The sequence below is a fragment of the Solea solea genome, chromosome 16 (genome assembly GCF_958295425.1).
Source record: "Solea solea chromosome 16, fSolSol10.1, whole genome shotgun sequence".
In the NCBI taxonomy this organism is placed as follows: Eukaryota; Metazoa; Chordata; class Actinopteri; order Pleuronectiformes; family Soleidae; genus Solea; species Solea solea.
The window spans coordinates 22464814-22488831 of NC_081149.1; the positions used below are offsets into that span (position 1 = coordinate 22464814).

Here is a 24018-nt window from a genome sequence, read left to right on the forward strand (position 1 = left end):
TATTTATAAGCACTGTAAAACAACCACAGTGGACAAACGTGCTGCACAGAATAATAAATAAATACAGAAAGAGGAACAAGAAAAAGCTCGCACGGGGCCATAAGATACATCTTAAAGAACAACTACAATAAGTTAAAAGATATAAAAATAGAAACAAAATAAAATAACATCCACAACTTCAATAGTGTCGAAGACCAATGAAAACAGATGGGTTTTAAGAAAAGATTTAAAAACATAGATAGATAGATAGATAGATAAAAAACAAGTGCCAGTTCTCCCCTTAGCCATATTAGGCGTGTATGTCTGTATTACTAAATCATTAAACACTAAATTATGAATGTTTTAAGTGAATAAAAGACACAAGAAGATACATATTTATATTAATGAGTCCATAACTAAGATCTGGAATTATGTTACACATTTTACCAACTGGTATATTTTCACACAGCCCATGTTATTGGTGTCCTGTTATTATGCTGTTCCTCCAGGACATTGTCTCTAGAACGTAGAAACAAACACTTAGTGTTGTTACTTCGTTTAGAAATAAGCTAAACAAAGGGTGTGCAGGTACAAAAATAATAAAAAAATAAAAATAAAAACTTATACATCGCATTTATGACTAGCACTTCATAGTTTGGCTAACTTGAAGCTCTTTCTTACTTCTAGCTCTTATTTGTACCCAAATGTTTAAATGCACTTATTGTAAGTCGCTTTCGATAAAAGCGTCTGCTGAATGACATTTAATGTAATGTAATACTACTGGTATTGCACATAAATATATGACCGCAGGTGGCGATGTCGCACATTCTCGGCATGTGCATGTTCAGCAACAGTCGAGAAGAAGATTTACGTAAACGGCGTAAAGATTTTTATTAACGCTGTAACGCATTTGAACCATGGATGATTTGAACATTTTGACATAAACAAAGAATATAAATAATACTGTGACAGACAGGTATAAATATTGAAACATGGTCATGTACTAAACACAATTAAATTGATTTAACTTAACTTTGATATAATATTCTATATTATATGTATTTATATTTGCATTAATATAAACTTATATTTAATTAAAAAAGGAAAATGAGAACTGAAGTGTTGGTCAGTATTTGGTAATGCATAAAGTGATTTGGCACATTTTGATATCAATTTTAGGGCCTTTATGTAGAGTTAAAAGCACATAAATATGGGTGTATTCCTTTAATTCTGCTATGTGCTGCACAGACACCATTTTAACAGTGTAAACCATTTACCTGCAAAATCAGATCACGTGTGCAGTTAATACAACACTACCTCTGCATTAAACACTTTCCCGATTATGCTTGGGACTCACAATGCCCTCATGTCTATTATAGTCTGCACCAAGAAAGTCTGTAAACTTCATTGATGTTTAAACACACTAGATTCCTCCAGAATGAAATAGACCAGTGTGTGACTAATTAGAATTTTCATGACAAATGTTTCTCAGTTTTAAATGGAGTGATGGTCCTCTTTTCTCTCTCTCTCAATCTGGTGTTATATTACTAATGATCTGGAAACTAATACAGGATCAGTGCTAGAAACAGATCAGATTTGGATCACTGCACAGCCATCTCACTGTACCTGCATAATCACTTAAAATCTATTCACCTAGATCTTGAGTTTTAAGAAATCAGGTAATTACTCATTTTTGACGATCATACTTCAGCTGAAAAACACCTTCATGTTAAACCCAACTAGAAATAAAATGCACAATATGGAATATACATCTTTAGTTTGTGAATTCCTTTCAAAAGCATGATTACAGTACACTCCACCTTAACATAACCTGAAGGATTTCTGATTTCATCATTTCCCCAGTAGTCAGTTATGAGCCATTTGGCTTCATGTCCTAAAGCTGAATATCTTGTAACTGATATTTAGTATCATTGAAATTAAGGTAACAAAGTCAAAGTGAAAAAAACACTTTTATTGTTGCCAAAGATGATGGTTTAAGCCCAGTCAGAAGTGGTGCCACCCCAGTCAGATGCCTGGGCAGTGGGAGCAGCGGACCAGTCATCTGTGGCAGGCTGGGTACTCCAGTCCTCTGCAGAAAAAAAAAAAAGTCAATTTGTGCATAAAACAGTAAATGTAATACTAATGGGACATATGATTTGGGATCACCACTCACCAGAAAAGACTTCTCCAGTCTTTACAGGTGGAGCAGCAGCAGCAGCCGCAGCAGCAGTTGCTACAAAGACAGAAGTAGCATTTTATTTGCAGTTCCAGACATATGCACTCAAAGTTCACATACATTGATTAGAGTGGCAATCTTACCAGGGGCAAACTGCTGGATGGGCACAGATGGCACAGCAACACCCTCAGACCAGTCAGCGACCTCTGGCTGAGCAAACTCAGCTGGAGGAGCGCTCCATTCACCCTGGAACTCTTCTTTTCCAACAGCCTTCTCAGCTGCAGCCTGTTCCTCCTTCTCAATCTGCCATGAAATGATTTAGCATTATGCATTACGCATTACAATATGAAAACAAAACATGAAACTATGAATACAATGATTTAAATCCATCTCACCTCTTCAGGGTCCCTGTAAAAGTACAAATCTGGCATGACATCCCATGGGTGTTCCCTGGAGATGGTTCCCCTCATCCTGAGAACCTCCCTGGCCAACATCCACCACATCAGACCCACAGAGTGGTGACCCTGCAACATTTACAAATCATGTCATGGAACTGTTAGCTTCCCATCAAGAGCCACAGTATTATGTCAAATCTTCTAATGATCAAAAGGGCATTAACTGTGGCAGGACCTTAACTCATTTCTTCTGTGTAGTTCAGAAAGAGGAGTTTTAAGGCCAGGCACATTGATCTGGCACACATCCTACACCCAGTCCCGCACAGACAGGACAGCACCGGGCTCTAACGGTGTGCAACATTCATTTACCAAGAGGGCTGGAATAAGAGCTTGTTTTCACAGTTTTACACACCTTGTTGTTACATGGGATGGCAATGTCCACGTATCTCAGGGGGGAGTCTGTGTTGCACAGGGCAATGGTGGGGATGTTGACATAGGAAGCCTCAGTCAGTGGCTGATGGTCAGCACGAGGGTCGGTCACAAGCAGGAGGCGAGGCTCCCTGAAAGCAGCCTGGATCTGATTGGTGAAGGTACCAGGGGTGAAACGACCATGGAAGGTTGTAGCACCGGTGGCGGAGGCAAACTTCAGCACTGCTCTCTAAAAGGGGCATAGAGAATAATTAATCAGCTAAATTCTTATTAAATTTAAATAGATTGCACTGTGGCTCAGGTTACTATCAAACCCCAGTCATGGGACAGCAGTCCTCATGGTGTTAGCGAAAACCCGGCACACTTGCTATTGCACTCTTCCGACACCTGAACACCGACATCAGTGCCCGGCTTTAACAGAGTGCGTAGTTTAAATGACAGTTAAAGTGCTACAGGACAGAAATGTCATGTTTTTACCTGTCCAGTGTTCCTGGAGGAGATCACACACACATCAGCTGGGTTCTCAATGGCAACAATGGCCCTGGCTGCCAACAGCAGCTTCTCCCACGTCCTTTTTAAATTAATGATGTACACACCTTAAGATTTAGGGAGGAATAAAAAGCAGACAGTTTGTAATCAATTATTCAGTAGACTGCATTCACACTTTTATTTGAAACGTTTTATTAACAGAAATGCATAAATTGCATTGTACTATTAACATTGTCAATAACTGATACACTTGGGCAAATATATTTTAATTAACAAATTCAGGCACTCTAAAGTCACTACTTTAGGGACAAGAAAGGATGTCCATCCACATTCAATGCAGACCGTATGCACTTTGTTCTCCACGTGGCAAGTAAAAATCCTGCAGTTTAAATTTCCACAGTAATTTTGTTTACCTCCGATAGGCAGATATCACGATGTATCACTATATGACTGCCTTGCAATATATTGATTAACATAGAACCGTTGACATTATTGTGTCCTGTCACGTATTGTAAGGTAGCCTGTGATTCCCACCCAACACTTACCGTCACTTTTCCTCTTATAGACGTAGTGATCCATCTGGAAGTCCAAGTTGGTTCCTCCCAGATGGGTTCCTGCAGCCAGGAACTTCAGCACATCCTCCTCCTTCATTTGAAGGACATCCAGATTTCCGGACATCGTGACCGCTTTCCCCGAGTTACGAGTTATGGGAGAGCTACAAAAAAGTTATGCTTAGGTCAATAAATGAGTATTATTTATTTTGTAATAATTCATTTTAGTTCAGGTAATTAAAAGTATCAATCATGCAAATGTGCCAAGCACATCGCGGGCAAAAAAGCTGAAGCAGTTATTGCTTAAACGTGCCGCTCCGATCAACGAAAGACAGCAGACTTTTTTTAAAGACGATTCTATACATTTAAGCTCTCATCTACAAAACCCTAAAATGTTTTGTTTGTAATAGCAATACATTTACAAATGATAATGTAGACAAATTGCGGCATTAAAGCTCATCAGTATTTATCATCAGGCGCGAGGGCAACAGCGAGGTGAGCGCGTGTCAGATGCTAGCAAGTTAGCTCAGCATGTTAGCAGCATCTATTTGACGAAAAATACAGAAGAAGATGACACGACAGACAACATTTTAACGGCCCTGATGCGAGACTAGACGACTACAAGCCAATATGTCGTGTCTCAATTAGCATTTGAGGTGTTTATTAGCAGATTATATGAATTTGATACTCACCACGAAACAACGCCGTTGGAAATCTGACCACACGGTGAAAAGAGAACGTTGGGCGGAAATGACGTTGTATTTATACCAAATTTCAAGGCGTGGGATTGGTTGGTTCTTGTGAATCCGGGTTGCTGTAGTTCTGTGATCAGGCCGCCAGGTGGGGTTATCGCCAATGCGTAAGAGAGGACAGGAGCAGGTTACTAGAGGCTAAACGAGAGGTCGGATGAGTATCCCATATTAAGACAGTGGGGATGTAAATACCATATTAAGACAATGCTGAGACGCTGACTCCTCAGTGAAAGACTGACCCGTGTTGCAACTGTGTTTGCTATAGATAAAGTGTTCCAGAGATCATACTGTGTGTACACAGTTACACAACAAAACTGAGAAGATATTTCACTGAAACGTGTATTATGTGCAGTGTTGGGTATGATCGTGGATCTACAATAGCGTTGACCAACATGTTACGGGACACTGAACAGACACTGGCAGATAAGTGGGTTAGCTGGAAATTACATGTTGATTCAAAACCTGGGTTTGTGTGAATGTCAAGGACACAAGAGGTGGTGGATCTTACAAATAAGGCCACAAAGTAGAGTGGAGCAATGTGTCACATGAGGGGTCCACATGTTTTGGAGATGTTTTCTGGAAAGGCATACACAGTAAATAAAAAACAGGCTATTGCCCTGGTGAGCCATATTTAGCGCTTCATGACATGCAATCTATTTATCTAAGTTGCAGACTCATTACGACTAATCTCATGTTCCATGACTGATTCATTGATCAGTGATGCCCAGCCTGGAGAAACATGATGCAGAAGAAAGGCCCAATAGACAAAGATTATTCTAATCCACTTTTTTAGCATTTGCAGGACCCTAGAGATAGGCCACCAATTATTTGTTATCTCAGAGTAAATTTTAAAAGTCAGAGTAAAAGTAGCTTACACCCTGAAAGCATCATACAAATTATTATTTTATTTTATTTTTTTTTTACCAAAGGCATACTTTCACTTGCCGGTAAGTGATGCAATGACTGGCTTTACAGGTTATCTGCAGCAGTATACTGTAAAATATACAGTATAATGCACTTTCATGAGATAACAACCATATTATGTTTGTTATCTCATGAAAGTGCTTCTGATACTTTTACGCCACAGTTCAAACTGAAAGCCATCACCCTGTCAGAATCTATTATACAACATACTTAAAATTCAGTTTTTAGGAAATAACTTGTTTTATATGTGATGGTTTAACTAGTTTTTAAGTTGATGTATTACATTTTCCACCAGTACTATCTGACCAATGAGTACATCCAGCCAACTAAATAACAAAACGGTGTATGCTCACAGTTAATGAGCCCTCCTGGAAATAGTATAATTCAGTAAGTCAGATTACAACAAAAACTAATACAAATGATACAAAATACTGTATTTGACCTTATTTAATGTCATCCAGAAAAAGATCAAATACTTTAACACTGGCAAATATATGAATATTAGCAACAATGTCAAACAAATATCAAAATGTGTTATATTCTAAGGCAGATTAATGTACTGAGAAGCACATATCTTGTTTTTTTTACAAAAATATTACAGTATAAATAACTGTGTTATCAGAAAGGCTTGAAAAGCCTCCCCAGGTTGTAAAGATGACATGACAGAACTGGAGAGGTTAAAGTGCATTACAAAAATATGAGCTTTATCTGGGACAATGTCCTGACCTCACGATTCCCCACTGTATGTCTAAAACAGTGGAATCCAACTGCTCACTGACATCAAACACTTTAGTAGAATGAACATTAATAGAACGTCAACATTATGTGGCATTGCACAGGCATAAAGTCGGGAAACTGAACCTCAGCCAAAGCCCAGTGAAACACTTCACTTCACAACACTTTTGTAATGTTCGTGCAGCTCATTCAGACAAGTGTCAGCCTCCTTTGTCTGATACTTGAAGTCATTTAAAGCATTTGACTCTTCACAGCAGCAGCAGCAGCAGCAGCAGCTCCTCAGTGACGTGACTTTCATCTTCACTTTTTTGCTACAAGCTTCTCGTCCATGTTTCTCCTCAGGACTTCAGTCCAATGTGGTTCATCATCTTCTCGTACACTGTCCACGCCATGGCGGCCATCATGGTCCTCCTGAGTGACCGAGGGACTGCCCCCCTGAAGAAGCCCTGGAGGCCATTTTCCTTTTAAAAGAGGACAGTGGTCAGGAGGACTCATTAAGACAAACCTGTCACTCTATGTGCTAAACAATTTAAACACCAATCCGTTCAACTGAAAATGCAACTTTAAAATAAATGTTAAAGCTGTAGTGTGTAGCTTTTTGATATAAAAGAATGTCTTAGAGTTCACACAATGCTGATTAAGCCCACAGACTTTATGTGTGTTTGCTATTTTTTTTTTTTTTAGATACTTTATTAATCCCCTTAGGGAAATTATTCTCAGTCTCAGAGCGACTGATATTCTCTGCATTTGACCCATCCTAGAATTAGGAGCAGTGGGCTGCCACACTGAGTAGCGCCCGGGGAGCATTGGGAGTTGGGTACCTTGCTCAGGGGTACCCCAGCCCTTTTTTGGATTTGAACCAGCGACCTTCCGGTTACAAGTCAAGTTCCATTTCCACTTGGCCACGGGCTGCCCAAGATGTGTTTCCATCATGGTACAGATCGGTTTGGTACAGTACGGTGCGGTATGGAACGGTAAAGTCCTAGGTCAGGCTTGCATTTGACTGACAACACTTGGTAGTGTAGCGTGACATTGTACCGGTGCACAACATTGAACTCGAAACAACAGCCAACAACACAATGTACAAGGGAGTAACGCTTTTCTGTCGCCCAATCAGCTCAAACTCGTACTGTACCATTACTCTGGTACCTAGGGAAGGGCACACTAGTTTACTAGTGTAGCTGTAGGAATTAAAGTAGTGCGATACTAAAACTAAAATAGAGAAAACAGTTGGAATATGGACCTAGATTTGTCTTTTCAGAATTTTTTCAGGTTCAGCTGACGTGTGAGCTTAGTGTGGGGTGGTAGAAATACAAGCAGTGTTTTGGCCGCATACGTTACATACTGGCGGTTTAATATAATAAAAGTATAATTTTGACCTGAGTAAAAGAGGAGTGAGATAGTTACCATATAGATGTATCTGATAGCTTCTGCCGTCCTCAGCTGGGGATTCACTTGGACCTGAGTTTTGACCACATCAGCCGGTTGAGTGAGCAGTGAGGCCAACACACCCGCCAGGATCCCACAGCTGAAGTTAGCCAGGGGGGCCACAGGAGACATTCTGATTTCTTTATTGTATGAAGAGACAGATGGTCATTAAAGACAACAACAGGACGGACTGTATTGCAATTTTTCATGTAAATGTCTGTCGAAAAACATGTCTTCATTATCACTGTGTGGGCCTTTTACTAACCCTCTGGCAGGAAGGCCTTGCTCTGACTGTAGAACATGACGTAGATACCAGAGAAGGGGACGTCTCTGAGGAGAGTGGCCATGAGGCCAGAGAACAGAGCGGCAGGACCCTCAGTCTGACACACACTGCGCAGAGCTCCAGTCACACTCCTATAACCGTACCTGCCACACTGAAGCACAGTGACGCAACCAGTCAGTTTACTTTATTACGCACACATATTTATTCAGTTATAATGCCTAAATATTACATGTAAAAGTATAACAGTCATAACAGAATAAAGGAACAATATCCACTTTCAAACAATTCTTATAGAAAATTGTGATTTCAGCTTTAAATGTGAATAGTTTTGCAGATTTGAGTTTCTTTACTCCTCCATGACCAGTAGCTGAATATCTTTGGTTTGTAGACAAGACATATTTTTTAGGTTTGAGAAACACTGAGCCAAATAATCAATTCAGAAAATAAACAACATATTTATCAATAAAATAAAAATAACTGTAAGCTCCAGGGCTAGGCTGGCTGGAGCACATTAAGGTTACTTTTTAAGGGCACAGAAATCCAATTGTCACTTCTGATTTCCAATGAGATTTGAGTCACTTCAGAACGTGGTCCTGGATCAGATACTGTATATACTGTCTATCCAACATGTAGTCATGTGACATGAGTAAGAACAGTCATATCAGACTCCATGAAGCTTTTTGCCTTTTGTATTCATTAAATCTGTATTTATTGTATAATAATCTGAATCAGAATTTATTTGGAAGCAAATAATATGATAAGGGGACACGTCTGACAAAACAGGTTTTGAGACACTAGTATAAAAAAAAATACACGTGTACATGCAATGCACACACATTCTTGTCCGTGCTTACTTCAAAGCGTGCCTTGATGACAGTGACGGGCAACATGAAGACCCCCGCCACCGCCCGGGCCCCTCCTCCCAGCAGCATGGCCTCCACGGCTCCTGGGCTGCTGTCCTGAAAGAAGTGCTGCTTCAGAGAGTAGTACGTGCTGAAGTAGATGCCCACACCTGGGATGGTCCGAACAAATGACTAGAAGATCACACACAGAAGAGAGAGAGAGAGAGAGAGAGAACTGAGTCAGAAACAGATACATTTTTAATACATAATGAAGATTTTTTGTAAGGATGGAGAAAATGTGTGGTTGAGCCAATAGGATAAATACTGGTATCAGTCTGATACTGGTCACAATCCCTGGACCGGATATTGGAAACCGTATGTTCCAAAAGCACAAAATACCACATAAATGCTTTATTAAGCACAGAAAAATACTGGCTGTTTATTACTTAGTTACAGGAGCAGAATACTACACAGTTGGAACATTATGTTTTTGAAGTTACATTACTTAATACAACTGTTAATCATCTTGTTGCCCCACCTTTCCTCTCTCCCCCTCCTTTCACCCCAACCGGGTGAGTCCGATTTCTTAGAGTGAATTATTTTTTTCCTCACTGACACCCAGTGCTTGTTGATTTGTTGGGTTTCTTTTCTCTTGTGTTTTTAACACTTTGTGTTTCAAAATAAACTGACTGTATCGGACTGATTACGGCATCATAGATATTTAAGGCTGATATCTGTATCACTGTTGGACATGAAAAAGTAGCATGAAGCCATCCTTAGTTATGAGTAGCAGGAGAGAGTTCTAACCGCTGAAACTCCTTTCCACAGTCCCAGCAGCTTCTCTGTCCGCACCACACTCAGGAGCACAGTCACCATCCCCACTCTGCCTGAACTGGAAGAGAAACATTCAATCATGAAAAGTGCATGTGTGACACAAGACACAACGTTTCTGTTCCCTTTTTTTTAAGAGGTCTCGTAGCACGTTATGCAACACTGATAACCGTCTACATGTGATAAACTCACCCAGGCTTTGTGCTGCTCTGCAGCGTCTGCAGACGAGTCTTAACCAGGTCAAGAGGCTGGAAGAGCAGTGTGGAGCAGGTCCCGCTGAGAGAACCACACATGAAGGCCTTGATGACCGGGTGAGCCTGAAGTCATAAACAAACACAAAAGCAAAGGAAAATCAGTGAAAGAAGGGTAAAAATAGTGTTCGCCGTGTGCCACAGTGGTCAGTGGTGTCTTTGACTGGATGCCCTGACCTCCACTTAGTTATGTAATGACAACGACGTTCCCGCTGCTCAAACCAAAAAAGGGTGAAAGGAAATCACCACAACCATTGATTCTTATCAGGTTCAAAGAGCACATAATTATATCATTATTCCAAATGTGAACTCACCAGCGTCAGCTCCATTGTGATCCGAGGCAAATGATTCCTACAAAGATAAGAAATTAGAAATCATTACAAAGCAGTCTCTCAGTAATAAGGTCAGTCCACTACACACTGCAGTTTGCACCCAGGGAGTTTTTCCTGAAAGTAACGGGACAACGGGCTCAGCCGTGCTAATACATTGATCGCCTGACTGAAATTGTGCTTCTTCTTATTTGCAACCGCCTGACTCAGCACACGGCTACTCATTAACTTACCGAAGATCATCCTGCTGAATATTAAGATGAGTGAGTGTTTGCCGTATGCTTTTCACGTGAGTGTGAACACATGAGGAATTAGCGCAGTCTGTGTGGATGCCTTAAGAAGTCTGGTAACGATGTGTGTTTACTTTTCTGAATTATATTTCTGTTGTCTCTGAGAGAGCAGGTTTAGCTACAGATTTTCCCCCCAATCTTTTTCTGTGTTTCCGCATCAAGTAAAAGACATTTTCATGACAAAGACATCTCAGCTGAAGGAGTAGGTGCAGTTACGCGGGTAAACGATGATTAAGTGAGTTTATTTTTTACATTATGACAAAATCTGAGGACAATTTATATTAATTATAGCTCCTATGTGTCATCAAGCCATATGTTAGACATGCCTGAAAAAATCCTGAAAAGAAAGAGTGGAGAGAAACTGCTCTCATAATTCCTTTCTCCACATTTGTCTTGACTTTAAACTACTAACACATTTGTACTGATGCATTTACTACCAGCCAAAGAAGTAGAATAATTGCATTTTTTGTGTTTCCATAAGGAATACTACTTACAAGGCAGTTCAAAGACATCATGCTCCAACTAGTAAACAAATATTCAGCTTCTTTAAAGAAGAAATAACCAGCCTGCAACATGACTCAGTTAAAATGCTGTTGCTTCTTTTATTTTATTTTTTATCATCTGGGCTTCATAATGAAGTACTTATGTAATATTTAGGGATAGTATTAGGATTTCACATTATTCTGATCCAGTGGTTTTGACCAATACTGGACCAACGTGGAGTGGATTATATCAGCTCATCAGACAATAAAAGCCGTAAAAACTGCCTTATAGACAGAAACAAGTCCACGATAAGAAGTACATTCTTATCTGGACATTGTGTTCAGATGGAAACACGTCAATGAAACACTGTGTTGGCTATAAAATAAAAATAAAATTACCAAATTGTTATTTACAGAGTCATTTGTAAAGACTACATTTATAGACAATAGTAATAATTATTCTGATCAATCTTAATATAACAGTTAGTCTTTGATAATATGGACAAATTATTTAAATTCAATGCTATCACTTGGCACAATGTCACTTGCTAATGCACAAATATAGGCGTTGAAAGTTTCTGCAGGATTTAGAAAGAGGCTCAAATGTTGAATTCTGAATATTTTGTCTAGTTTTGTATCGTATCCAGTGAGATTGTTGCAGGTCTGCAGCCATTAAACGAGTATACAGTAACGGTACAGTATGCGGTAAACGGGTGATAAACGGACAATACCTGACAGGCTCCAGGAGTGTCACTTCTTTTTCAAAATAAAAGAAGTGAGGAGATTTCTTCTTCGTCCTCCTCTGACAGACACACGGACGGTCCTCAACACAGACTCTATGACCTCACTCCTCCACAAATGTCAACCTTTTTCTGTCTTTCAGTGTCACCGTGACTCTGTACCGTCGTTACCGTCAAACCCGCTCATTCACCACTGTCTGTCTGTCCGTCTGTCTGTCTGACCTTAAACCAGCCGGTTCCTGTTTTACTGCAAAGCGCGAGACCGGTGTGACGAAGCCCCGCCCACGACAGCAACCTTCTACTCTGATTGGCTGACGCGTTGTGAATATTAAAGAGGCAAACTGTTGCACTGACAATGTGACACAGGTCAAATACTGTAGGAGTATCCACCATTTGTTTAATGACTGTCATATGAGTTCTCAGTTTAAAACAGGAATATAAAAAAAGAATATTATTATTATTTGATGTGTAAGACGCTTGTTAACGATTTTTAAAAGATGATATTTTATAATTACACAGCAGTTTCGAAGCTTGTTTCTCACACAAAGTAAATACCAGGATATAAACATTGTGAAATAAAAACACTGAAATGCGGATAAATACAAGCAGAAAAAGCAGTGCCTTTACATAGAAACAGTACTTTTCTAACTGTACTTACTAACTTTCACCACGGACTGTTATTTACGAATACCAGGGATATTAACGTCTATATTTAGCCGGTTGAACACATCAGTTTTGCGCATCATTAGTTAAAAAGTTAACGTTAGCTTTTTTAAACAGCTTGACTCATATATGTATACCCTCTTCCACTCATGTCATGAAACCTAGAACAGAAATATCATTATTATAACACAAGACTATTAGATACTCAAGAGAATTCTCACCCAAAGTGTCGCCGTCCGTGTTTATTATATTTTTACTCTATGGTGAAACCGGTTAGGACCTGATTGTGGTCCAATAGCCCCTCGTGGGAAAGCCCGACTGCCCTCTGCTGGTGCGAATGCATAGTTAACACAAGGTTTTAGACTTCTCACACATTCACAAACCTTGTCTTAAGACATAAAAACACGGATAATCGTGTAGCAGTTTAGAAAGCCTCTTTATTTGCAATAATTCCAACATTTCACAACATGATTTCCATTCCAGAGGTGCACTCAGACCAACATTACTAAAAATGAGGAGATGCAGGTTCTTTTGTCTTTTAAGTTTCTTTTTTTTTTGTTTTTTAAGTGCGTTAGAAGCAATCGTTTTCACTTATGAACCGTTATTCTTTAGGTAACAAATTCCTCTCACTTTCCAGCAGTGTGAGCCAAAAGCTGCCCCTGGGCACAACCTGATAAGGGTTTAATATCGAGACATGGGCTTGTTCACCTGATGAGCATGTCTATGTGAAGCTTTACAGGCCAGTCAGACGACAGTGAACATAGGTTAGAGTAACATATCCTTAATCTGCCTTTGGTCCGTTACACCCTCGACTGCGTCTCCCTCAGCAAGCTGTGCCCTGAGAATACAGTGTGTGCTGTGAGTATTTAACTACCCCACCACCCCATTCAACTTCACCCTGAACATAACAAAAACACTGATAGTGAGAAACATAAAAATCAATGCATGTCCAGAAATAAGCCAACATCCCCGCCCAGTGGAAATTCTGCTGCGTTTGAGGCCTTAGTGTGTGTGCGTGCGTGTGTGTGCGCTGGCTACACGAGCACATGCACAATTTTTCCCAAAGAATCTCCGTCAATTAAACGTTTCAATTAAACACACAACTGCAGTGGTTAATGATGTCGAGGCTAAAGTTTCCTTACCATGTCAGTGCAAAATTAAGATATTTCAGCACAGTCACAATCAAATGCCTTCAATATGCGTCAATGAGTCTGATCCGTTACTTGAAATTTGCCTCAAATTTTCCACATGAAATGTGTGTAACAAATTATTAAGTCCAAAAGCATAGTCTCAAGTGCTAATTGCAGCTAAATTGGTAGAATACATTTCAGCATATAAACCTTCATTATAAACTGAGGCAAGAGCGCAAGCGTAATAAACATGAAGCACTTCCATTCTTAACCATTATAAAAACTTCAGCATAAAATACATTTCTATAGATCGAGATATTACTTTGGTCCCCTTCCAGTAATCGGTCTTCATTTGTTTATACTTCTTTGTTTTCTCTTTCTTCAATTAGAAAAATAGATCCTTGATCAGGACTATCAGAACTGGAATGTTTCCTTATAAAAATATCATTTTTTGCTTCTTTAAATTTTCCCAGAGAATGTAAAATGAAACAAACAAAAATTTGGCCCGGAAATAACGTGTGTATTCATCAGCATGTGATTGTCCCAAGTTTACTGGCTTCTGTACTTGTGTGTGAGTGTGTTAAGAATGCATAGATTGTCGATGTTAAAGAGATCAGAGTGTCACGTGGTTTGTGTCGAGTGTGCTCCTCCCTGTTCAGCAGGTACAGTAATGTGTGCTTGTGTGTATTTGGATCTGTCTATTTATGATGCAGTTCTAACAAATCAAAGTGTTGTGGTGGCTGCTCATTCGGGTTTGGGCTCGAGCGTCTCGATCTTGTTCTCGCTCTCCTCGTCACTCTCGATGCCAATGCGTGGAACAGCAGTGCGGCGGGTGGTGAAGGGGAGGTCTCCACGTCTGAAACAGAAGGATGAAATGAGTGAGTGAGTGTTAATGGCACCATCTTGTGGTTATAGCCACTTCAAACTGAACTCCCCTGGATAAAAATAAAAGTTGCCATGTCACTGCTGCCCCTTTGTTCACCTGATCTTGTTCTTCAGAGTGGTGACTTCACGGGTCATGGTGTCTGCTGACTCGGTGGCGTCCTCCAGCTCCCTCTGCAGTTTCCTTCTGTTGGCATTGGCTCTCTGAGCCTCTTCCTCAGCCTCCTCCAGCTGACGCTTCAGCTGTTTCATACGGGAGTTCAGCTTGTCGACCTGCGATATTAACACATTATAAACATCTGTTGTGTGTTTTTCACACACATTATACACAGTACTGTGCAAAAGACTTAAGGCACCACAACTTTTATTGTTTTTATGTCTGTGAAATTCTGTGATCTTTGGTATTTCGATTAGAATGACTGAAAGTAAAAAATATGGCTTGATGACAGACTGGAGCCATAGTTAGCACAACTCCAACCAACTGCACCAGCTTCTACACTTCTACACCAAGTCTTTGTCTTAAAAGTGTGTCTTCTGATCAAAATACTGCTGGTGGCAAGCAAGAAAGCCATCACTAGGAACTGGGGAAAGGAAACACCACCAACGAAAGAACAATGGATAAAAATTGTGGAAGAAATCTTCTTCATGGAAAAACTGACTTGTGTGAGTTTCACTGAGGCTACAGGAAGCACAGCTAGACAAAAAATGGGAAAAAATTGACCCTATACAAGACTCTGAACGATGATACCGGACTGAACCAACCTGCAAGACTGTGAGACCCAGGTAACTTTCTTGTTTGTTTGTTGTTGCAATAATTTGTCAATAAAGATTTAAGTGAAAAAAAGTGCATCTTACCTCAATGCAAAAACATCTCTATCATTTAATTTACATTTCCTAAAGATGAAGTTACTTATATCTCCTTGATTATAATTATCATAATATTTAGCATAGCCCCCCCCCCTGTATTGGGATATTAATGGTATTGCCAGATTCTTGCTGACACAGCATGAATAGATCTACATAAACATTACACTGACAAGAGATAATAGTAAATAAAAATAACCAATTTAGAGCTGTGAAGAAGACACGTTTGAGCAGAGTGATGGGAAAACCTCTGACCTGGTCCTTGTACTGCTCCGTGTTGCGTCTCTCGTCCTCCACCTGCAGACAGACTTCCTTCAGCTTCTTATCCGTACGTCTCACAATCTTGGTGGCAGTCTGCCTCTCCCTGAGCCAAGAATACAACACTGATTAGGATAAAGAGTAATGACACAATACATTCTATAAAATTGTATTGTAATATTTTTCCATTAATGCCATGTCTTTGACTTATCTCATGATATATAATGTTACATAAAAAGCACAATCTTTAGTTAGTCATCTGTGAGGCTATCACCTGGTCTCCATGTCCAGCTGTTCCTCCAGCTGAACGATCTTTGACTCCAGGGTGGCCATGTTGGCCTTGTACTTGGACTTGATCGCTCCCTCCAGCTCCTGCAGCTTCAGTTTCAGCTCCTTGTTCTGACGTTCCATCTGAGAGCGAGCCCCTTCGACGCGCTGACAGGTGCTGCGCTCGGAGGTCAGCTCCACATTCATCTGGTCGGACTGCGGGAGAAACAAGTACAAGGACTCGTCTGTTTGAGCTGAACACTTAAAAATGCAGTCAATGGTTCTTTTGGAATAACAATACTGGGTACCGAAGAATCCTTGGATAATTTAAAACCCAACATCAAAACAGCTGATGATAAAATGACCAACGTGAGCCTACGAACCTGCAGCATTGATTTCTTCAGCCTGTCGTTGATCAGCTCAGCGTTGCACTGCTCCTCCTCCAGCTCCTCCTCCAGCTGAGAAATACGAGCTTCCAGTCGTCTCCTCTCCTCTGCAACCTGAGCACTGAGAGACAAAGAAAAAGGGATGAATAAAAATGTGGGTAAACAACAAGTAATGTACACAAGTGACACTTTGGCCATTGTACTGAGCACTGAGGGATTTCTTACTTCTTGGCAGCCTGGTTGTTAATCTCATCCTGCAGCTCATCTCTCTCCTGCTGGGCCTGTCTTTTCATTCGCTCTGCAGCCGCCAACTCCTGCACAGGACCACAGAGACATTTATTTCAATTTGACACAATAAACAACAATGTAATGTTGATATTGTTTTGTATGGAAAACGAGAGGGTAAGTGTACAAGGCAAGTTTTTGTCACTTTTATTTAAAGCACATAACGGACGTTTGCCTCAAGAAGGGGAGTAGTTTAGTGAAGTTTCAAAAAGGTGTGCATGCCAACCTCCTGCATCTGGATCATGTCAGCCTCCATGCCCTTCAGCTTCTTCTCAGTCTCCTTGCTCAGAGCAAGGATCTCCTCCCGGGACATGCGAGTGTCCTCCAACTCGCGGACAAGATCCTTCATCTGGGCCTGTGGAGGAAAAAATAAATAAAGTCAAATCAAAATGTGTTCTTGATATTTAAAAACACGCAATAGAGAACGCAAACAAGCAAACAGAAATTGTGTGCAAATCATTTGTTCACAATTTCACTCACTTGGAGTTTCTTCAGCTGCTTCAGGGCCTCTTCGCGGTTTTTGTTGGCCATGTCAATGCCCGCCTCCAGCTCCTTCAGGTCCAGCTCCAGCTTCTTGCGAGAGGCCACGGCTGCAGAGCGCTGCTTGCGCTCATCCTCCAACTCCATCTCCATCTCCCGCACCTGAAAGGAGGCACAAATTATTGAAAGTCCGGCAAGAGCACGCACGTGCCTCTATTCTTCAACAGTCAAGAGCCAATTTACCACAGGAAGCGGACAACTGTTGATATGTATTAAGTAGAGTCAGTATATAAACTATCAGCACCTGTTTGACCAATGCTCGCTTCTTCTCCTCTCCCATTTCATCGCGTCCTGCCAGGTCTCTCTCATACTGAGCCTTCATGGCCTGCATGTTGACCTCAAGACGCAGCTTGGCATCCTCTGTGGCCTGCAGCTCGTCCTCCAGTTCCTCCAGCTGAGTCCTCATCTCTTCTCGCTGCTGCTCCATGGCGCGCTTAGACTTCTCCAGCTCATGGACCTGTGTGAGAGGGACGATTTGAGAGGAGAACAATGACGGAAGGGGACTGCAAAGGTACATAAAACATCTCTGCAAGCAACACCTTCCACACTTACGCTCTTGCCGACATCATCCTTAGAGGATACCAGGTCCTCCATTTCAGCCCGCAGCAGTTTGTTGTTGCGGTCCAGTTCTTCCTTTATGTCCATCAGAGACTCCAGCTCACGGGTTAAAGACAGAGTTCGGGTCTCCTTCTCGCGGGAATCAGCTTCAGCCCGGTCACGCTCCTCTGCAAAGCGGGCAGAGATGCTCTTCTCCTCAGCTAACATCTAAAAGAAAATCAAAAGCTTTTTAAGTTGAAGAAATGCATGTGATCCAACCGCCCTGAAGTCTTAATCCTAAAATACAATTTTACAGTTTGCAATTACAGTATGAAGACTGCCTGACCTGGTCAAACTTCTTCTGCTTCTTCTCCAGGTTGGAGACAATCTGTCGAAGATGATCCTGATCTACCAGCAGGTCATCCAGCTCTTGCTGGAGACGTGTCTTGGTTTTGTCCAGCTTGTCGTAGGCAGCACATTTCTCCTCCAGACGCTGGTTTGTTGCCTCAAGTTCGCGTTGAAATCTCTTCTTTCCCTCCTCGGCAGTCTCCAGCGACCCTGCCTCCTGATCCACCTTCTTTCTCATTTCAGCAAGCTGTACAGAAAGAGGTGGTGTTACTCAAACATTTCTAAGACATTGGTCTGAATGAATATATATATATATATATATATATATATATATATATATATATATATATATATATATATATATATATATATATATATATATATATATATATATATATATATATATATATATATATATATATATATATATATATGAAAAGGGACACGTTTGTGTGTTTTACCTGAGCCTGCACAGTTTGAAGCTGCTTCTCCACATTCTTCTTGGCTGCTTCTTCTTCCTCCAGTTGTTCTCTCAGGTTATTCTGTTCATCCTCCAGCTGGCGCATACGCGTACCCAGCGACAGTTTGTGGCGCGTCTCTTCTTGCAGTAGTTCCTATTGTAATCACAGACACACAGAGCTGAATTATGAGCCATTTGATTTGTACACATACGCTTTTGTTTGTTTGGTTTGTCCATTTCTGATTTTACAGAACGTAACAAAACATGTGCACACCTGAACATCCTGTAGCTGCGACTCCACGGTAGAGCAGTCTTTGGTTGCTTTGATGGATTTCCCCTCCACATCACTCAGCACACAGTTGACATTTTCCAGTTCAGCCTGCGGAGAGAGGATGACACATTTACCATTCAACACAAAATAAAGGGATTGGATACTCTGTTGATTTAAAGATTCTAAAACAGAAAGAAGAATTCCACAAAGCTATACCTGCACTTTTATGAGTTTCTCAGCCTGCTCCACCCTCTGGCGCTCGCACTCAGAAAATTTGAGCTGCAGCTCCTGGACCAGGGCTTCAGCCTTCTTCCTACGGTGTTCGGATTCTCCTTTACCATGCATCAGTGTCTGCAGCTCAATGGCCAGCTCGTTCCTCTCTGACTCCAGAGCCTGCTTGGCCTTCTCCACTGACACTTTGGTCTGCAAGGAAGGACGCAGATTGATGCAATTGAAAAATAAACAAGCATTAAGGAGAAAACGGTCATTAAGGAGATCACTTACCCTCTTAGCCTGCTCCAGCTGCTCGTTGAGCTCATCAAAGGCCTGACTGTGCTTCTGTCTCATATCAGCCAGCTGCTGTTCGTGGACTTTGGCCTCGTCATCCAGAGTCTTTTTAAGATGTGTCACCTCAGTTTCACGCTTACTCCTAAAAGAGGCACAGCAGAGGTCATCTACTTGTGTCAATACCATAGAAAATGTTAAATATTAAGTGGTTTGAAAGTTGTAGCTCTGCCAGAAACAATAGCTCTACCTCAGTTCTTGCTGGGCGGCAGTGGAGTCCAGAGTGTCCTCAAGCTCAGTCTTGAGGGCCTCCAGCTCTTCTCCCAGGTCTCGGCGGTGTTTCTCTGCCTTGGCTCGAGCTTGCCTCTCAAGCTCCAAATCCTCCTGCAGTTCAGACAGCTGAGCCTCCAGTTCACGGATCTTTTTCTGGGCCAGGTTCTTCTGCGCTGCCTCCTCCTCAATCCTTAAGATTGAATAAAAAAAAGAAAGAAAGTTTGAATTGTTGAGCAGACAAATCAAGTAGAAATAAAATGATCTTTAAGCCTCATATGTTTGAATAAAACATGCTTTTTTATTATTAGAAGTGACTAGTAACCCAAGTGCAGGGAACAAAAATGAAGAAAATTATTAACAACAATAAAACAAGGAGCAGTAAAATACAGACCTGGCCAGAGCCGCCTGGAGCTCTTCCTCCTTTTTGGCTAGTTGGGCACGGAGCTCAGCAATCTGGGCCTGCAGCTCAGCAATCTGGTCATGTGTGTCAGTGAAGTCACCCTCAAGTTTACGTCTGTTCTTCTCCAACTCCTGACGCTGCTTTTCCTCCCTGCGCAGGCGGTCTGACAAAGAAAAGGAACACAAATTATAAGACACTGTAGGAAACTGTATAAAATCGTCAAATGTTAAGCCATTCAGACATAGGATATATCCTCCATTATGACCTCCTCTTACCCTCCAGGTCTGTAATCATGGCCTCGTGTTTAGTCTTGAGTTTCTGCAGACTCTTGGACTTTTCTTCCTCCTCTGCCAGGTTGGTGGTGAACTCGGAGATCCTCTCTTCCATCAACTTTTTCTCCTGTGATCACAAAGACGGCAAACAAAATCTTTAGTGAGGCAAAATTCCACTCACTTAAGTGTTATTTTCAACACTTGCAGTCAGCTAGAAGTATAGCTCAGCATAACACTCAACCAATCGAAATGATCTAAATGGTTTTGATTCCAACCTTGTTAAGTTTGTTGTTCTGATCATCGAGAACCATAACATCATCCTCTATCTTCTTCATCTTGGCCTCCAAAGTGACCTTCTCCAGCTGAAGTTTCTGTCTGGCTGCCTCCTCCTCATCCAGTTGCTGCTCCAGGTCCTGAGAACATTTAGTGATGAGTGTTATTAGGGGAAAACAAACAACTATCCCCACAAAGTGCTTTCTGTTTGCATGTATCACCAAGGAGTGAATAAAGTATCTCAACTTACACTAATATTCTGCTGCATCTTCTTTTTCTCTGATGTCAGATGAGAGGCACGCTCCTCCTCCTCCTCCACACGAGCCTCCAGGTCATGGAGAATCTCCTCCAGCTCCTGCTTCCTGGCAGCCAGACGGGCTCTCATCTCTTCTGCTTCAGCACAGAGCTCAGTCTCTGCTTGGAGCTGCTCCTGTAGAGCCATCTTCTCAGCAGAGATCTGCAAGGAGAGCAAAACGAATAACAATAATGAGCTTTTGTGAACAAGGATAAACAGCATTTAAAACTCCTTTCATTTCCTTCTATTCGCAACAATAGGCAACATGTCACGTTACCTGCTGTTGCTTCTGCTCCATCTCTTGAAGTAGCTGCTCGGCATAAATATGCTTCTCCTTCACTTTAACCAGTTCATCATCCTTGGCCTGCAACTCCTCCTCTTGTCTGCTGACTTGCAGGAGAGGCTTCACCTGAGGACAAAATAGAGGAGCACAAGGAGCATTAGGATAAAAAATAAAAATAAGGCAGAAAAATAAGCACAGCAGTGACACGTCATGCAGTTAGCACAATGTTTAATAAGATGTTGCAGATAAGCCGAGGTTCACCTTGGTGAAGAGTCTCCACCACTGCCAGTTCCTGAGTTTAAGGTAAGCGGCACAGTTTCTTTGGATCACCTTCATTGCAGTCAATTGCTGCTGTCTCTTGGTAAAAGCCCTGTAAAACAGAATTATGTATTACCACACACTTCAATGCAACAGACAAGAAAAGTCCTTTACTGAGGGTGCAGAATTATTTCCCCTTGAAGTCTGAATATTGAATGTGCTTTAAAGTATATTCTACACATCTTCTACACTGTTGGATGCCAATGCCAACAAAGTCAGTGAATGTGAGGATTTTCTCGTCTTACTTGCGGGCCACGTAGCCTCTACACCAGGCCTGGAAGCTAATGATGATGTCTGTGATCTTCATGTCTCTCTCCTCCTCCAGGTGAGCAAGGACACCAGCCCTGAAGAACACTTTACTCTGGCCCATGCGGTACAGGTTTGGATCCAGCTCCAGGCTTTTGATCTGATGGGAAGGGAAATGCACTGATTGAAAACACACTTCAGATATTTTAATATTTCAGTTTTCTAGACATTGTGCAGCAAAGCAAAGCAATTTCTTTTGTAAAGCACTTACCATGAGAACACAGGCCTGCTTTCCATCCATGAAACCCTTGGGGATGGCGTTAGGAGTGAGGATTTCATACCTGGAGGAGGGGGCAGATGATAAGATTTCACGTTTTCTGACAATTCGCTAAATGATGACTTTAAAAAGTTATTTTCTGTTACCTCTGTCTAAACTCCTGGAAGACAATGCGGTTAGGGAAGCCCTGTCTGCAGATACGGATGCCCTCTAGCACACCATTACACCTCAGCTGGTCCAGAACCAGATGTGGGTCCAGTTTACCAGCCTGTGGAGGGGGAGCATTTGTTGATCAGTTATTTTGGCAAAACAGAGAAACAAATGGTTCTACTCTGCATGGTGGCTTGTTGTGCAATAATAGCTTCCAGACATGGTAAAAACCAGAGGAATTTAAATCCAATTTCAACAATTGCTCATGACCTGCAAAGATCTGTTTTGAGTTCCGTTAATGAACAGGGAGACCCAGTATGATATTTATTTCCATTTTAGATTTTATTACTGACATGCAATGTTTATCTTCTTCTACTTTTGTCCCCTTTTATTCACTCTCTAGCTCGTCTTATCCCACTAGAAAAGTTTCTGAAGTGGTGTGACAGCCAGTATTTCTCTGATACCTTTTTCTCGTGGTTTGGGATGATGCAGCGAACAAAGTTTGGGTTTGTGTTCCTCAATGTGGCCATGAGCTTGGATAGCTGCTCCTTGTACAGCTGGCCCACTGTGCGGAACATGCCCTTACGTGTCTTAAAGGCACCGTGCATCTCGGACATGCCAGTCACCTTATCCAGACCCACAATGTGGTCCACTAAAGATGCAAACAAAATAGAGAGAAAAAGAGAGAGGAACACAATTATAAAAGAAGCCAGTAGAATTTAATTCAATAATCCAAATATTCAACCAGGCAAAGTCAAACCAAACGCATGTCACAAATAAGAACAAAGATGAACATTGTTTCTCCACCATCTCTTGGGAAACTTACCAGGAGAGAGTAGAGATAGGATAAGTGAAACACCAAACAAACATAGCGTGAATGTGGAAGGAAACAAATCAGGAGCAGGATGTAGTCACAAAAATCAAGTGAAGTGTGGGAAGGTTACACACCATAACCAAAAAACACAATTAGTGCAATATTTATGTGTAGTTCTCTGAGTGAATCTATGTGTGATAGTTCACTTAAATATATACACATGTGTGTCAGGGTGGTGACAAACGCTGGCACTTGCAGTGGGCATGTAGAACACAAAAATAAAAAACAACCAAACCCATGCAAGTAAATACCCATTGCTGCAGTACCCATGACCAACACCAGGGGTCCCCTTACAATGCTATTACACAGAGGGAGAGAGGGAGAGTTCAAAGAGAGCAATAAGTGCTGAGATGACGACAATACTTGGTTACTGAATACAGAGCTGATTTAAGGCAATGATACAAACTGACTGACGATGCTTTTGGAAAAGATCATTGTAGGAGAAAATGGCAACAGGACTCATGATTGAAATACAGTAAGTACATTAAAAAAAAAAAAAAGGTCCAGTGTGTAACATTTAGGAAAATTCATAAGAATAAATTGAATGTACTACCCATGAGCACTTAATGTTTGTATAATTGTTTTTTGTAGCTTTGGAAGAAATGTTTTATATGCAATTTAAGCAAAAGTCTCGCTTTATGGAAGCCTCCATGTTGCAAGCAATGCATCTTCACTTTGCAAACAAATTAGAACAAATTTTTCTGACATGCATAGGTGACCTAATTCCCCAACACTCTTGGGAAAGGGAGGGGTGAGCTGTCTCACCCTTAAATATCTGTAATTCATGCACACTGGACCTTTAATGGGAGAGCGTGGGAATGAAGAAAATAATGAAAAAGAAACCTGATCACCTGAGTCTGAGTGCAGAATAGGAAAACGCTGATAAAAATAGGCTCTCTGACAATTCTTTATCTCTGAGACCCAGTTAAAGAAAAACATGACAAACAAAATGGGGCCGTACAGAGGGAGAAATCGGTAGAAATAAGGTAATGGAGTTGACAAGGTAAAAACAAAGGTCCAAACACAGTAAGAGAGAAAGAAAGCACCATGAAATGC

General features: G+C 41.2%; 3 protein-coding genes across 5 annotated transcripts in view; all 3 read right to left on the reverse strand.

The window, feature by feature from the left end:
- Positions 1-1930: 1930 nt before the first annotated feature.
- On the reverse strand, positions 1931-4809 carry rpsa (ribosomal protein SA). The gene is made up of 8 exons (XM_058652757.1): positions 4712-4809; positions 4014-4183; positions 3457-3575; positions 2963-3208; positions 2551-2679; positions 2299-2458; positions 2153-2212; positions 1931-2068 (listed from the first exon to the last, which is right to left on the reverse strand). The coding sequence occupies exons 2-8, from the start codon at positions 4144-4146 to the stop codon at positions 1974-1976; spliced, it is 942 nt and encodes a 313-aa protein (XP_058508740.1). The 5' UTR covers positions 4147-4183; positions 4712-4809; the 3' UTR covers positions 1931-1973.
- Positions 4810-5821: 1012 nt separating this feature from the next.
- On the reverse strand, positions 5822-12836 carry LOC131475549 (mitochondrial glycine transporter A-like). 2 transcript variants are annotated; one of them, XM_058653762.1, is made up of 8 exons: positions 12791-12836; positions 10380-10416; positions 10007-10131; positions 9791-9875; positions 8996-9175; positions 8124-8292; positions 7838-7998; positions 5822-6891 (listed from the first exon to the last, which is right to left on the reverse strand). In XM_058653762.1, the coding sequence occupies exons 2-8, from the start codon at positions 10392-10394 to the stop codon at positions 6769-6771; spliced, it is 858 nt and encodes a 285-aa protein (XP_058509745.1). In that variant the 5' UTR covers positions 10395-10416; positions 12791-12836; the 3' UTR covers positions 5822-6768. The 2 variants fall into 2 exon arrangements, with proteins under 2 accessions (XP_058509745.1, XP_058509744.1); XM_058653761.1 differs by lacking the exon at positions 12791-12836 and adding an exon at positions 11898-12235.
- A 150-nt stretch (positions 12837-12986) lies between these two features.
- The window catches only part of LOC131475548 (myosin-9-like), a 29694-nt gene continuing 18662 nt past the window's right edge, over positions 12987-24018 (reverse strand). For both annotated transcript variants that reach the window (XM_058653760.1, XM_058653759.1), the window contains 26 exons: positions 22553-22740; positions 22085-22206; positions 21933-22002; positions 21661-21821; positions 21359-21467; positions 21092-21223; positions 20770-20976; positions 20522-20659; positions 20250-20373; positions 19966-20137; positions 19552-19764; positions 19302-19446; positions 19014-19220; positions 18801-18905; positions 18528-18680; positions 18065-18313; positions 17734-17946; positions 17426-17638; positions 17122-17283; positions 16868-16996; positions 16582-16670; positions 16354-16477; positions 15978-16186; positions 15701-15809; positions 14682-14854; positions 12987-14555 (listed from right to left, as the gene is read on the reverse strand). In XM_058653760.1, coding sequence (XP_058509743.1) covers positions 14444-14555; positions 14682-14854; positions 15701-15809; positions 15978-16186; positions 16354-16477; positions 16582-16670; positions 16868-16996; positions 17122-17283; positions 17426-17638; positions 17734-17946; positions 18065-18313; positions 18528-18680; positions 18801-18905; positions 19014-19220; positions 19302-19446; positions 19552-19764; positions 19966-20137; positions 20250-20373; positions 20522-20659; positions 20770-20976; positions 21092-21223; positions 21359-21467; positions 21661-21821; positions 21933-22002; positions 22085-22206; positions 22553-22740 — 4028 coding nt within the window. In that variant the 3' untranslated portion in view covers positions 12987-14443. The remainder of the gene's footprint in view (positions 14556-14681; positions 14855-15700; positions 15810-15977; positions 16187-16353; positions 16478-16581; positions 16671-16867; positions 16997-17121; positions 17284-17425; positions 17639-17733; positions 17947-18064; positions 18314-18527; positions 18681-18800; positions 18906-19013; positions 19221-19301; positions 19447-19551; positions 19765-19965; positions 20138-20249; positions 20374-20521; positions 20660-20769; positions 20977-21091; positions 21224-21358; positions 21468-21660; positions 21822-21932; positions 22003-22084; positions 22207-22552; positions 22741-24018) is intronic.